We start from the raw sequence: 15,622 nt of genomic DNA on the forward strand, positions 1-15,622 counted from the left end.
TCTCTCACCACTAGCTAGGCCTTACCCACTCTCTCACCACTAGCTAGGCCTTAACCACTCTCTCACCACTAGCTAGACCTTAACCACTCTCTCACCACTAGCTAGGCCTTAACCACTCTCTCACCACTGGCTAGGCCTTAACCACTCTCTCACCACTAGCTAGACCATAACCTCTCTCTCACCACTAGCAAGGCCTTAACCTCTCTCTCACCACTAGCTAGGCCTTAACCACTCTCTCACCACTAGCTAGACCATAACCTCTCTCTCACCACTAGCAAGGCCTTAACCTCTCTCTCACCACTAGCTAGGCCTTAACCGCTCTCTTCATAAAATAGGAAAGCACAACACAGTTGATGTCCCAACTGTCCAGCAACAGAAACCACAGTTCACGTCATCCTTCACTGTCATGGATACATCAAAGGCAGACTCAGAAGAAACACATTCATGGGAATGGGATCATTTATTTCCTCCGTTCATCATGTATGAACTAGCACTGCACTTGATTCCCAAACATACATCAGAGGTCATGGAGGGTTCAGTCAGCCAATGAGGAGAATCCTCAACTCCAGTGGTAGAAGTCATGTCTGTCAAGGCAGCTAAAAAGTCATTGAAAGTCATACAGCAAAGCCAATGTCTGCTACGACCAATGACAGGACACCCCTCCAACCCTTTTAGCCAATGACACAATATTACTGTAAGGCCGAGAACGACATAGTACGTGTCTTACCCTGCCATAAGTTTCAGTCTTGGTAAATGTACACACACACACACACACACACACACACACACACACACACACACACACACACACACACACACACACACACACACACACACACACACACACACACACACACACACACACACACACACACACACACACACACACACACACACCATACATCCAGCCATGCCCACTCGCCCCTCTCATATATCTTTGCCCATGTCCCCCATGTCACCCCTCCACAGCAGAATGACAATGATTGTCTATATTTATTATTCCGCTGACCAACTGTTCCTTCAACCAATACTCTCACAGAGAGGCACAGTCCTGTCGTATCAGAAAGGGAGAGAGAGGGAGGGGGGTGGAGAGTGAGGGGAACAGGAGAGAGACAGTCAGACACTGTCAGTCATAGAGTGTATGACCAAGAAAGAGGACAGGGAGATATAGACAGCAGAGAGGAGAGAGGGGAGCAGACCCAGCAGGTTATGAAGAGAACGAGTAGGATTACCTTGCCAGAGCAGACCTAGATTAGCTGAGCGAGGTGACCTGGTGGAATACAGCACCGAAGGCAACCATCTTCACTTGGGCCACCTTGGGCCAATATCTGGAGGACCAGATCCGTTTGGGAGTACAGTAGGTGGCTGGCTGAGGAGGCCATTTTAGCGACCGACTTCACTTCATCTAAACTTTCCAGGTAGAGTCAAGATGGGGGACAGTGGTGGCGAACCGAACCTGCAGTCCTACATTATGGACGAGGAAACTCTGAAGAGAAAGCAGAAGGAGAAGCTAAAGAAGCTCCTGGCCACTGGAGGAAACCCTCGGCCCGCGCGCTCTCTCTTCTTCCTCACGCTGAAGAACCCTTTCCGCAAGGCTGCCATTAACATCGTGGAATGGAAGTATCCTTTAGTGGTCAGGGGCCAGGGGCCAGGGGTCAGGGGTCAGGATACAGGAGTGTGTGGGAAAATTGGACGGGTTGTCACTTGATAGCCATGCTCAGAGTCATGTAGATATGATGTAGCCTGGTCCCAGATCTGTTTGTGCTGTCTTGTCAACACAGCACAAACAGACTAGGTATCAAAAGGTTTTAACCATGAACCAGGGTCATGCTCTTAGGCATTCATGGTTTGAAATCACTGCACTTTTATTGTTTCTTACATGGCCAGATAGTGAAGCCTGTCTTTGGACCTGCAGGATAGCAAATGACTGTTGATGACACTGATAATGCACCTTTAGTTTGGTCTTGTATTGATGGCCAATTCAACCCAGGAGTGTTTTCCACATGGGGGTCTGGATAACCCAGTAGTGTTTTCCACATGGGGGTCTGGATAACCCAGTAGTGTTTTCCACATGGGGGTCTGGATAACCCAGTAGTGTTTTCCACATGGGGGTCTGGATAACCCAGTAGTGTTTTCCACATGGGGGTCTGGATAACCCAGTAGTGTTTTCCACATGGGGGTCTGGATAACCCAGTAGTGTTTTCCACATGGGGGTCTGGATAACCCAGTAGTGTTTTCCACATGGTGGTCTGGATAACCCAGTAGTGTTTTCCACATGGGGGTCTGGATAACCCAGTAGTGTTTTCCACATGGTGGTCTGGATAACCCAGTAGTGTTTTCCACATGGGGGTCTGGATAACCCAGTAGTGTTTTCCACATGGGGGTCTGGATAACCCAGTAGTGTTTTCCACATGGTGGTCTGGATAACCCAGTAGTGTTTTCCACATGGGGGTCTGGATAACCCAGTAGTGTTTTCCACATGGGGGTCTGGATAACCCAGTAGTGTTTTCCACATGGGGGTCTGGATAACCCAGTAGTGTTTTCCACATGGGGGTCTGGATAACCCAGTAGTGTTTTCCACATGGTGGTCTGGATAACCCAGTAGTGTTTTCCACATGGGGGTCTGGATAACCCAATAGTGTTTTCCACATGGTGGTCTGGATAACCCAGTAGTGTTTTCCACATGGGGGTCTGGATAACCCAGTAGTGTTTTCCACATGGGGGTCTGGATAACCCAGTAGTGTTTTCCACATGGTGGTCTGGATAACCCAGTAGTGTTTTCCACATGGTGGTCTGGATAACCCAGTAGTGTTTTCCACATGGGGATCTGGATAACCCAGTAGCGTTTTCCACATGGGGGTCTGGATAACCCAGTAGTGTTTTCCACATGGTGGTCTGGATAACCCAGTAGTGTTTTCCACATGGGGGTCTGGATAACCCAGTAGTGTTTTCCACATGGGGGTCTGGATAACCCAGTAGTGTTTTCCACATGGTGGTCTGGATAACCCAGTAGTGTTTTCCACATGGGGATCTGGATAACCCAGTAGCGTTTTCCACATGGTGGTCTGGATAACCCAGTAGTGTTTTCCACATGGGGGTCTGGATAACCCAATAGCGTTTTCCACATGGGGGTCTGGATAACCCAGTAGTGTTTTCCACATGGTGGTCTGGATAACCCAGTAGTGTTTTCCACATGGTGGTCTGGATAACCCAGTAGTGTTTTCCACATGGGGATCTGGATAACCCAGTAGTGTTTTCCACATGGGGGTCTGGATAACCCAGTAGTGTTTTCCACATGGTGGTCTGGATAACCCAGTAGTGTTTTCCACATGGGGATCTGGATAACCCAGTAGCGTTTTCCACATGGGGGTCTGGATAACCCAGTAGTGTTTTCCACATGGTGGTCTGGATAACCCAGTAGTGTTTTCCACATGGGGGTCTGGATAACCCAGTAGTGTTTTCCACATGGGGATCTGGATAACCCAGTAGTGTTTTCCACATGGGGGTCTGGATAACCCAGTAGTGTTTTCCACATGGTGTTCTGGATAAAGCCGTTGATGGACATTTTTGGACATGTAAAATATGAGCTTGTTAAAGCGGCAGCGTAATGATATTCCTGGGGTTGTACGGACACCTGTCCTCCCTCGTCACAGCCTAAAAACAGACACGCTAAGCTGTGAGAACGCTGCCTCAGATACAGACTGGTGGTGGGACTGGGTACTGCAGTCTGAGAGGGCACAGCATGATATGTATTTATTTGATTTATTGAACCTTTATTTAACGAGGCAAGTCAGTTAAGAAGAAATTCTGATTTACAATGACGTCCTACCAAAAGGCAAAAGGCCTCCTGCAGGGACGGGGGCCTGGGATTTAAAAGCATTTTTTAAATACAAAATAAATATGACTAAACACACATCACAACATGAGAGACAACACAACACTACATAAAGAGAGACTTAAGACAACAGCGTAGCAAAGCAGCAACACATGACAACACAGGATGGTAGTAACACAACATGACAACAACATGGTAGCAACACAACCTAACAACAACATGGTAGCAACACAAAGTGGTAGCAGCACAAAACATGGTAAAACATTATTGGACACAGACAACAACACAAAGGGCAAGAAGGTAGAGACAACAATACATCACATTAAGCAGCCACAACTGTCAATAAGAGTGTCAATGATTGAGTCTTTGAATGAAGAGATTGAGATAAAACTGTCCAGTTTGAGTGTTTGTTGCAGCTCGTTCCAGTCTCTAGCTGCAGCGAACTGAAAAGAGGAGCGACCCAGAGATGTGTGTGCTTAGGGGACCTTTAACAGAATGTGACTGGCAGAATGGGTGTTGTATGTGGAGGATGAGGGCTGCAGTAGATATGTCAGATAGGGGGGAGTGAGGCCTAAGAGGGTTTTATAAGTAAGCATCAACCAGTGGGTCTTGTGACAGTTATACAGAGATGACCACTTTACAGAGGAGCATAGAGTGCAGTGATGTGACCTATAAGAAGCATTGGTGGCAAATCTGATGGCCGAATGGTAAAGGACATCTAGCCGCTCGAGAACATCCTTTCCGTCCGATCTATAAATTATATAAATTAATCTAGCATGGGTAGGATGGTCATCTGAATCAGGGTTAGTTTGGCAGCTGGGGTGAAAGAGGAGCAATTACAATAGAGGAAACCAAGTCTAGATTTAACTTTAGCCTGCAGCTTTGTTATATGTTGAGAGATGGGCAGTGTACCATCTAGCCATACTCCCAAGTACTTGTATGCGATGACTACTTCAAGCTCTAAACCCTCAGAGGTAGTGATCACACATGTGGGGAGAGGGACATTCTTCTTACCAAACCACATGGCCTTTGTTTTGGAGGTGTTCAGAACTAGGTTAAGGGTAGAGAAAGCTTGTTGGACACTAAGAAAGCTTTGTTGTAGAGCATTGAACGCAAAATCCGGGTAGTGGCCAGCTGAGTATAGGACTGTATCATCTGCATATAAATGGATGAGAGAGCTTCATACGGCCTGACTTATGTTGTTGATGTAAATTGAGAAGAGTGTGGGGCAAAGGATTGAGCCTTGGGGTACTACCTTGGTGACAGGCAATGGCTGAGACAGCAGATTTTCTGACTATATACACTGCACTCTTTGAGAGAGGTAGTTAGCAAACCAGGCCAAAGATCCCTCAGAGACACCAATATTCCTTAGCCGGCCCACAAGAATGGAATGGTGATGATAATGTAGTTGTGGTATATCATCCATGATAGTACCCTGATTATGGCTTTGTATTTATTACACATCCAGGAGTGTAATACTACACAAGATTGACCATTTGAATGTGCTGTACTGAAGGGAGACAGATATTTGAACTCTCCACCATCTTCACCCGGTACAGCCAGAAGAGGCCTGGCCACCCCTCAGAGCCTGGTTCCTCTCTAGGTTTCATCCTAGGTTCCTGCCTTTCTAGGGAGTTTTTCCTAGCCACCATGCTTCTACATCTGCATTGCTTGCTGTTTGGGGTTTAAGGCTGGGTTTCTGTACAGCACGTTGTGACATCTGCTGATGTAAAAAGGGCTTTATAAATACATTTGATTGATTGATCTTTACCACAGGTGGCAATGTAAATAGGTCAGATTTTCTTGTAACTGACCCATTGTGTTGGCCTCAAACGTCTTCCAGTGTTTTAGATATGGGGACGTCCCTATTGAGGGGTTGGGTGGCACTAACATGCACATACAGCATACTCACTTTATTGATGACTCACATTTTTATGATTCAGATTGCCAAGATTGCAATGGTTACGCTGTTAATAGTTATCCAGTAACCTAGTGATTCTCAGCTCCTCCAATACCCCTGAACAGCAGACATTGTTGTTGTAGCCCTGGACAAACAACTGACACAAAACCAGCTAGAGCACGAGTTCACTGTAACATGAGGCCTGTTAAACCATACTGTACACCTTAAGGCTATTTAGATCAGTCATCTGATAGTTGGGTGAGGTTGTAAGATCTCATCGAGATGCATGTGTGTTACCTGAAGGCCTCGAACAGTGGAATAGCTATCCATATCCATCCATACTGCTTGGTTAGGTAATATCAGTGTGTTCCTGTGTGTTTGAAAATAAATGAGCATACCCCACACACCGTTTAGATACTCTGTGAGTATCTCACTGTCTTTTGAAATGATGTTAATACTATACATCTTGCATCCAGTGATGTAAAGTACTTAGTTAAGTAAAAATACTTGAAAGTACTGCTTAAGTCATTTTTGGGGGCATCTGTACTTTACTTTACTATTTATTTTTTTGACTTCTACTTTTATGCCACTACATTCCTAAAGAAAATAATGTACTTTCTACTCCATACATTTTCCCTGACACCCAAAAGTACTCATTAACATGCTTAGCAGGATAGGAAAATGGTCTAATTCACACACTTAAAAATAAAATCTCTGGTCATCCCGACTGCATCTGATCTGGCGGACTCACTAAACACAAATGCTTTGTTTGTAAATTATGTATGAGTGTTGGAGTGTGCCCCTGGCTATCCGTAAATTTAAAAAACAAGGTTTTGCTTGATATAAGGAATTTGAAATCATTTTAGCAATTACATTTATTTGTAATACTTAAGTACATTTAAAACCAAATACTTTTTGAATTTTGCTCAAGTAAGATTTTACTGGGTGACTTTCACTTTTACTTGAGTCATTTTCTATGAAGGTATCTTTACTTTTACTCAAGTATGAAAATTGGGTCATTTTTCCGCTAGTACTTGCATCTCTGTAATCCACTGGATGTGTGTAAACAGTGTAAGTTGAACCTTTCCTAAGTGTTTGCCTTCAGACCTTTCGAGATCATTATCCTGCTGACCATCTTTGCCAACTGTGTGGCCCTGGCTGTGTTTCTTCCCATGCCTGAGGAGGACAGCAACAACACCAATAGTAACCTGGTGAGTATGGACCCGTATGGACCCAGTACCCATCTCACATCTCATATGATGCAGAGCATCTTGTTCTACTAGTTGTGGTTGAATGAATTGAGGTTGGGAAGCAGGGTTTTCACAGGAAGCCTCCCTGTCTGACATGAATACACAGAACATGTATGTCTGAATGTGTAGTGAGCACCACATTCATACCTCGATCATGGAGGTGAATGAGCTGGTTATTTTGTGGCCCTACTGCAAATTGGTCACTGTTCTGTTGTAAGAGCACAGTTCATAAATCAATCAGACTGGGATCTGGAGCCTAGTGTGGCCATCTTGGCTTAACTTCTCATGACTTATAACAGGCACGAAGGCCTGGATGTTTGGTGTAATCCAGTTTCAGTGCAATTTGATCTAGCAGCAAAGGATTGAAATGTTGTGGACCTGATGCCAGACTGGAACTAACTGCTATACAACTATGATAGTTCTACTCATTTTGAGTTTTGTCTGAAAAATATAATGAATTCAACCACAAAATGCCCGTTTAAGAAATGGGGAGACCGAGATGTCTTTTTCTGAGTGACCCAGTCAGGAGATAAATATAGAGGTTGTCAAAACAGACGTGAAGAAGCCCTGCACCCTATCATCTCTGTATGTCATCATCAGTGGACATGTGTGAGTGTGGACTGCTGTACAATATGAGTATATTTGTGTGTCAGAGAAACCTGATGATGCATCAATATACTGTACTATGTCCATGTCCTCTGGGATGATAGTGACCTGTTGCTTGGCGTATGAATCCAGCCATGTTGAAGCAGGGTGAGGACAGGAATGAACAGGGATACTTTTCGGCCCACTACACCCTATTACTGAGAATCATGTAGTGAGGGGGTGTGCAGTTTTCTTAATCAGCCACATGAGAAGCAGCTGCCATATGCTTTGGCTGGGGTGGAACCACTGACCTGATGCCTGCAGTATCTCAGTCATCTGTCACTTACAGTTACAGAGACACAGATCCAGGCTCAGTTTCATCTGCCTGTAGGTGGAAGGGATGGGGTGTTCTGTAACTGTAATGACTTGTGCTATTTGGGGTCTGGCTTTTTGAACGATCTAAGATACAGTTCACCTTTCGCCATGGCTGAATGTGCACTTTCCAAATATTGTGTGTACTGAAAAGAAAAATATGTTTTTTGTAATGTAACATCAGAGCAAGATGTACAAGTGCTGTTGTAGTGTTGTTATACTGTGGTGTACTAGTTGGAATACTGTTATGGATAATTATAGTGGTCTCAGTTATTATAGGCTGTGAAATACTGGGTCAGATTGTACTAGAGCTAAGTTGTCTACCCATCAAAGGCCATCTCCAAGAGGATATTTTTTGCATCCCTAATAAAGGCTGGTCATTTTTTTAGCTCACAGACATCCACTAGAGAGTAGGCATAAGAACAGTATCATGAAGGAAATACAGACTGATGCTGTGCTGCGTCTTCTCTTTTGATAAGCTACAGCTGTACAGTAGCATGGCAACATTTCATTTTCTTCTTCTTCTTTTTTTTAAGGAGTGGGGCTGTCCCACTCCTCTCGTATGTTTTTGCTTTATTTTTTGGATAGGACAGATAGAGAGGAAAGAGAGTTTCATAGAGTTGCTGAAATAGCAGTGATCCAGATTCAAACTTTACATGTTTGCAATTGCAGCTTAGGCTACAGTAGAGTAAACATGTATAGCTGTGAGCTTGATGCAACCGATTCCAAAATTGCCTCTTGGCTTAAAAAACATCATTTGTTCCTTCTAGTCATGATGTCTGTTCTACGGATCTTAACCTGGGCCACATTGTCATGTCAGAGACAGAGGGCCTCTGTTCACACCAGAGCAGTGGCCATCAGGTTACAAAAGTTTTTTTTTGACCTGTAAAGCACAGACCCATAGAGAGACTGGCCCTGTCCCTGCAGCATAATGTCCTCGACCCAGTTGACTGAGAGGGACAGGTGCTCCCTCTCCCCCTCCTGGTCCCCTCCCCTCAGCTGGGTGTGTAAAGGCTATATATATAGACCGCCCCTCTTCCATCCACCTACCACACCACATGGACTCAGTGGGGCACCAGAGGAATGTGTGACGCCACTGTTGAGCCGCATCATGAAATCAATATGTGTGTGTGTGTGTGTGTGTGTGTGTGTGTGTGTGTGTGTGTGTGTGTGTGTGTGTGTGTGTGTGTGTGTGTGTGTGTGTGTGTGTGTGTGTGTGTGTGTGTGTGTGTGTGTGTGTGTGTGTGTGTGTGTGTGTGTGTGTGTGTGTGTGTGTGTGTGTGTGTGTGTGTGTGTGTGTGTGTGTGTGTGTGTGTGTGTGTGTGTGTGTGTGTGTGTGTGTGTTAGTATGTGAAACCCAAAGACACATTCTATAAATGCCCCTATAGGAATGTTCATGACTTGACAGAATCTAACCCCAGTGTAATTTAGGTTCACTGTGCTACATACAGTACAGCACTTTGAAGCGTTATTAAAGGTATTGTTTTTACGCTGTGAGACTGCTTACACATGCCCTTACCTTGGTGGGATGAATAGTCAGGCCCTATTAAGAAATCATACCTCAAATAGAACACGTTACCCATGGCCGCTTGCTGGTGTATCTGTCGTCACAGGCATATTTATCGCTTGCCCACGCTCAAGATCCCGTTTCAAGTTCAACTTTAAGTTCATTTGCCAAGTTATGATACAAGCACAAAAGTATATACAAATGAGATATCTTGTAAGTCAAGGGCCCCTATGTAACAGACCGTAAAAATATAAATAAGTAGCCTGATTAATTGGTATACTGCTTTGTAGATTTAAATATAATGAAGGCAGATAATTGTGTATACTAATAACCATTATCTCTAAACTATAAGTCCCACGGAGATAAGGAAGCTCTGTCTGGAGGGAGACCTGGGTGCTGTCTGAGTATTATGTGAGGGATGTGAAGGGTTAATAAAATCAGACAGGGCGGTGAGTGAGTAGGTGCCATTTCAGGGACCTTAGCTCTGAAGTGTTCAGTTGTTAGTCAGCGGGGCCATTCCCTGTATGCCTGGCCTGTAATGGGAGAGGAGAGACACAAATACACAGATTAGGGAGCTATACTGGGGGATTTTTACCAAGCAGGACCAATGACTTAGTCAGATTAACTCTTGTAAATACTACAAAATGACTCAATATTCCCTGTGTAGTGTAAAAAGAATATACTAGAAATGATTGTTATCAGTTATAGCATGTTTGGAGCATTTGCTACCAAGCAGAATCAATGAATTGTAGTCCATTACACATAGAAATATGGGAACTTTAGTTAGTACTTCATGATACCCTAACAAGCCGTCATTGATGTTTTACAGGAAAGTCTGGAGTACATCTTCCTCATCGTCTTCTCCATAGAGTGCTTTCTAAAGATAGTAGCCTATGGATTTCTATTTCACGAGAATGCATATCTACGGAACTGTTGGAACATACTGGACTTTGTCTGTGTGTCTGTTGGGTGAGTAGGGACAACGGATATGGAGATGGAAATGTACTGCCATGTTATAACTTTTCTTTCTGTGAACCCATATGATGTTGTTTATCTCCCTTTGTGCTCCTCATCTTTGAACTTCTTCCCTCTCCCTCTGTCTCTCCTCTCCCTTCTCTTCTCCCCCTCTCCCTATCCTCCCCCATTCTCTCTCTCTCCAGGCTGTTCGCAGTCATCGGTGACTCCATCACCTATATCAGTGGTGTGGAGGCTCAACCAGGGGAGAAGGGAGGAGGCTTCGATATGAAGGCCCTCAGGGCGTTCAGGGTGCTCCGGCCCCTCAGGCTGGTCTCTGGAGTCCCCAGTAAGGATCACTGTAAAATAGAGACCTTGTAGCAGTCATAAGGGCAGGAAATCAGCAGAAGGCAAGGCAGGTTAAAGTATAGATTTATTTACAAGTCTTGGTGATCCATATAATACAACATATTCAAGCAAAAAGTAATCATAGTTTTACAATATAGATACAACAGTCAAAATAAATAGCCTCTGAATCTGGCTTAACCAGTCCTGAATGACAGACAGCCTGCCCTTGAGAAACCAAAATGAATCTGCCTTTAAGGACCTCAAACACAAGGCCTATTGTATGCACTGGGCCAACCAAATGGGCAATTACCAAGAAACTGGTTCATTTAGGGCAATTGCCATATCAATCATTACATAAAAAAACGAGTCAAAATTATACTTAATTATGATATAACATCACAGTTCCTAAACTGAACACTTTTATCTCAACTCACAGTAGGCATAGGATACTGACTCTGAGGAGTCACGTGACACCACGTATTTGTTGCGTTCTATCTCAGTATTTGGCGCCTTGGCGTGACGGAGAAACCAGACAAACACGGAGCGATCCAAACAAAAGACATCAGAGAAATGTACAAAATAACCAAAACTGTTTTCTCACTAGTGTAGCCTAGTTTGTAAACTCTGCAAACAATGTCTAAATTCTAAGTATGAGAACGGTAAATTAACGCGATAGCCCTAGCCTAATATATTTAATAACTTAACAGAAATGGTTGATATAAGCAAACACTAACATTCTAAATTACTGGGAAATTACGAGGATTAAGGAGTAAATTATTTGCGGAGAATTTGGGCGCATTCAAAACAATGATCGCCCTATTGTCACGGGAAGCAGAGAGCCCGTTGCCCCCGTTACAGGAAGCAGAGAGCCCGTTGCCCCCGTTACAGGAAGCAGAGAGCACGTTGCCCCCGTTACAGGAAGCAGAGAGCACGTTGCCCCCGTTACTGGAAGCAGAGAGCACGTTGCCCCCATTACAGGAAGCAGAGAGCACGTTGTGTCCGTTACAGGAAGCAGAGAGCACGTTGTGTCCGTTACAGGAAGCAGAGAGCACGTTGCGTCCGTTACAGGAAGCAGAGAGCACATTGTGTCCGTTACAGGAAGCAGAGAGCACATTGTGTCCGTTACAGGAAGCAGAGAGCACCTTGCGTCCGTTACAGGAAGCAGAGAGCACCTTGCGTCCGTTACAGGAAGCAGAGAGCACCTTGCGTCCGTTACAGGAAGCAGAGAGCACGTTGCGTCCGTTACAGGAAGCAGAGAGCACGTTGTGTCCGTTACAGGAAGCAGAGAGCACGTTGCGTCCGTTACAGGAAGCAGAGAGCACGTTGCGTCCGTTACAGGAAGCAGAGAGCACGTTGCGTCCGTTACAGGAAGCAGAGAGCACGTTGTGTCCGTTACAGGAAGCAGAGAGCACGTTGTGTCTGTTACAGGAAGCAGAGAGCACATTGTGTCCGTTACAGGAAGCAGAGAGCACGTTGTGTCCGTTACAGGAAGCAGAGAGCACGTTGTGTCCGTTACAGGAAGCAGAGAGCACGTTGTGTCCGTTACAGGAAGCAGAGAGCACGTTGTGTCCGTTACAGGAAGCAGAGAGCACCATGCGTCCGTTACAGGAAGCAGAGAGCACCTTGCGTCCGTTATAGGAAGCAGAGAGCACCTTGCGTCCGTTACAGGAAGCAGAGAGCACCTTGCGTCCGTTACAGGAAGCAGAGAGCACCTTGCATCCGTTACAGGAAGCAGAGAGCACCTTGCATCCGTTACAGGAAGCAGAGAGCACGTTGTGTCCGTTACAGGAAGCAGAGAGCACATTGTGTCCGTTACAGGAAGCAGAGAGCACCTTGCGTCCGTTACAGGAAGCAGAGAGCACGTTGTGTCTGTTACAGGAAGCAGAGAGCACGTTGTGTCTGTTACAGGAAGCAGAGAGCACGTTGTGTCCGTTACAGGAAGCAGAGAGCACGTTGTGTCCGTTACAGGAAGCAGAGAGCACGTTGTGTCTGTTACAGGAAGCAGAGAGCACCTTGCGTCCGTTACAGGAAGCAGAGAGCACGTTGTGTCCGTTACAGGAAGCAGAGAGCACCTTGCGTCCGTTACAGGAAGCAGAGAGCACGTTGTGTCCGTTACAGGAAGCAGAGAGCACGTTGTGTCCGTTACAGGAAGCAGAGAGCACGTTGTGTCCGTTACAGGAAGCAGAGAGCACGTTGGTGGTGAGAGGAGCCTTGTGCTCACCACAACCACATTCCGAAAACACTTTCCTTCAGCGACAATGCTAGTGTCAAATTCTTGATTTTGATAATTCCAGTGTGTTTGCAGTCTGATTAAGTTAACTTAACATTGGTCGACTACAAGGCCTATGACGTTTATAATGTGTGGTCACCCTCCAGGCCTGCAGGTGGTGATGAATTCCATCCTGAAGTCCATGTTACCTCTGTTCCACATCTCCCTGCTGGTATTCTTCATGGTCACTATCTATGCCATCGTGGGACTGGAGCTCTTCAAGTGCAAGATGCACAAAACCTGCTACTACACAGGCACAAGTAAGGAACAGAACACACATTTATGCATATACATGCACAAGCACACACACTCACCCTGCCTATATATTTTCCCCAATTGTCCTTCAGATATCATAGCCACGGTGGAGAATGAGAAGCCATCTCCTTGTGCCCAAGCCGGGAACGGGCGGCGCTGCACCATCAACGGGACAGACTGTAGGGCAGGTTGGGCCGGACCCAACAATGGCATCACACACTTTGACAACCTGGGCTTCGCTATGCTCACTGTCTACCAGTGCATCACTACCCAGGGTTGGACCGACGTGTTATACTGGGTACTGTATTACATCACAATTACTACTGTATTGTATATCTCTGATTTACCCCACTTAATGAAGTTCAAATTTCAAAAAGGCACTTGCATATTTGAGCTATCTGGTTGTAAGAGCATGGTAACAACGACGTAACATAAAAGAAAAGAGAAACCCGTACACTGCTCTTGCTAGTATCACTCTTTTTGTATTGACTGTTACCTATCGGCCTCATGGCATTCGTCAAAAGCTCTGAGGAAATCCAAGAGGCCAACACATAAGCTTAAATAAAAAACAGTGATACTAGCAAGAGCAGTATGCAGGTTCATCGTTTCTTTTAAGTTGCCTCAGTTAATGTAGCCCATATCTATACTATCACTCTGTCTCATGTCTGTCTCTCCATCTCTATTTCTATTTCTCTCTCTCTCTCTCTCTCTCTCTCTCTCTCTCTCTCTCTCTCTCTCTCTCTCTCTCTCTCTCTCTCTCTCTCTCTCTCTCTCTCTCTCTCTCTCTCTCCATCTCTATTTCTATTTCTCTCTCTCTCTCTCTCTCTCTCTCTCTCTCTCTCTCTCTCTCTCTCTCTCTCTCTCTCTCTCTCTCTCTCTCTCTCTCTCTCTCTCTCTCTCTCTTTCGGTGCATGCTGGGAGTGGTTTGTAGTTGAGAGGCCGTGTGGAGGGCTCTGTCCTTACTTATTTTCTTGATTCTTTCCTTAGTCTTGTCTTCAAATGTTTATTTTCTATGGTGTAGGTTCAACGCACTGTTATGGCTTCGCAGCCTATTGCGGAGGAAACACTGTCGTTACGTTGTGGATTCAGGTGTGTCCTGATATGGTGGAGGAGATTCAGCTCGCGGTCTGCGAACAGGCAGGAGCTGAATTTATACATTCTGCATCCAGAATGAACAAAGATGTGGTTGTGTTCATGAAAATAGTACATTTGGTAGGTAGTGCCAATTTCTCCTCTTTCGACTAGGGTGGTAGTTGCAAATCTGCCTCCATTTATTATGACTGATCAAATCCGGAAAGAGCTGAGTCTGTTTTGTAAGTTTTTGTGTACTGTCGGCAGGTTTTCAGGCAGACGCCATTAAGCATTTGGTTTCATTCCGGAAGGAAAGTATTCATGTTTCTGAATAACAATGAACAACAGTTAAATGTGCATTTTTAAAGTGGGGCATGGAGAGGAGCTCTACTTGGGGTTTCCTAGCCCAGTGTGTGGGGATTTGCCAGTGTTTTGAGTGTGTGGATTTTGGGCATAAAGGTACATAAAGGCTGTAGACAAGGTGAGGGCACAAGCGCCAGTGGGGGAAATCAAGATCAACGTGCAGGTGGGAATGAGACGCAGGCAGCAGAGGCTGGGCCTACCCATGCAATAGATTGTGGTGAATGGTGAGGCTAGGTCTAGTCAGGCTATGGATGGTGGTGTAGATGAGGCTGGGTCTAGTCAGGCTATAGATGGTGGTGTAGATGAGCCTAGTCAGGCTATGGATGGTGGTGTAGATGAGGCTGGGTCTAGTCAGGCTATAGATGGTGGTGTAGATGAGGCTGTGCCTAGTCAGGTTATGCTAGTGGATGAGGAGAGTATAGTGGGGAAGGGCAAGCAACCAGGGGTGGTGGAGGAGGGTGTCAGGTGGAAGAGGAAAAAGGGGGAGAGAAAGGAGGTGGGAGGGGAGAGGCTGGTGTGGTCAAAGGCACTAAGGAAGCTTTGCCTGGTGCTGGGGGGAGGTCCCAACTAGAGAGAAAGGGCAGGTGGTCAGAATGGGAGATGTAGATGAGGAGGTGGAAGGTGAGTCTGAGGAATAGGACAATGAGGAGGCTTTCTTTTCAGACTCTTCCTCAATGGGTCCAGAGCTGACAGCCTGTCAGGCAGAGGTGTCAATGTACACGATGAGGGAACTGTCAAGGTTCCTGAATGAGACTGAGGGGAAAAAGGTTCATCTTGAAGCTTTTTTTGAAAGTTTGTAAGGTCAGTGCAACACGCAATGAAAAATGAGGGGCATGGTATCCTCTTACCAAGGAAACGTTTTAGGTTGAGGAAGTGGGTCACAACCGTGCGTAAGGGTCGACCTTCAGATGCT

At 45.5% G+C, this 15,622-nt stretch overlaps 1 protein-coding gene across 1 annotated transcript in view; it reads left to right on the forward strand.

Annotated features, from left to right (window-relative positions):
- Nucleotides 1-1,140: 1,140 nt before the first annotated feature.
- Nucleotides 1,141-15,622, forward strand: part of LOC124028741 (dihydropyridine-sensitive L-type skeletal muscle calcium channel subunit alpha-1-like) — a 48,636-nt gene continuing 34,154 nt past the window's right edge. The window contains exons 1-6 of the mRNA XM_046340722.1: nt 1,141-1,620; nt 6,841-6,946; nt 10,279-10,418; nt 10,610-10,752; nt 13,128-13,280; nt 13,368-13,573. Of these exons, the coding sequence (XP_046196678.1) occupies nt 1,430-1,620; nt 6,841-6,946; nt 10,279-10,418; nt 10,610-10,752; nt 13,128-13,280; nt 13,368-13,573 (939 nt within the window). The 5' untranslated portion in view covers nt 1,141-1,429. The remainder of the gene's footprint in view (nt 1,621-6,840; nt 6,947-10,278; nt 10,419-10,609; nt 10,753-13,127; nt 13,281-13,367; nt 13,574-15,622) is intronic.

Source organism: Oncorhynchus gorbuscha, linkage group LG03 (genome assembly GCF_021184085.1).
Source record: "Oncorhynchus gorbuscha isolate QuinsamMale2020 ecotype Even-year linkage group LG03, OgorEven_v1.0, whole genome shotgun sequence".
Classification (NCBI taxonomy): Eukaryota; Metazoa; Chordata; class Actinopteri; order Salmoniformes; family Salmonidae; genus Oncorhynchus; species Oncorhynchus gorbuscha.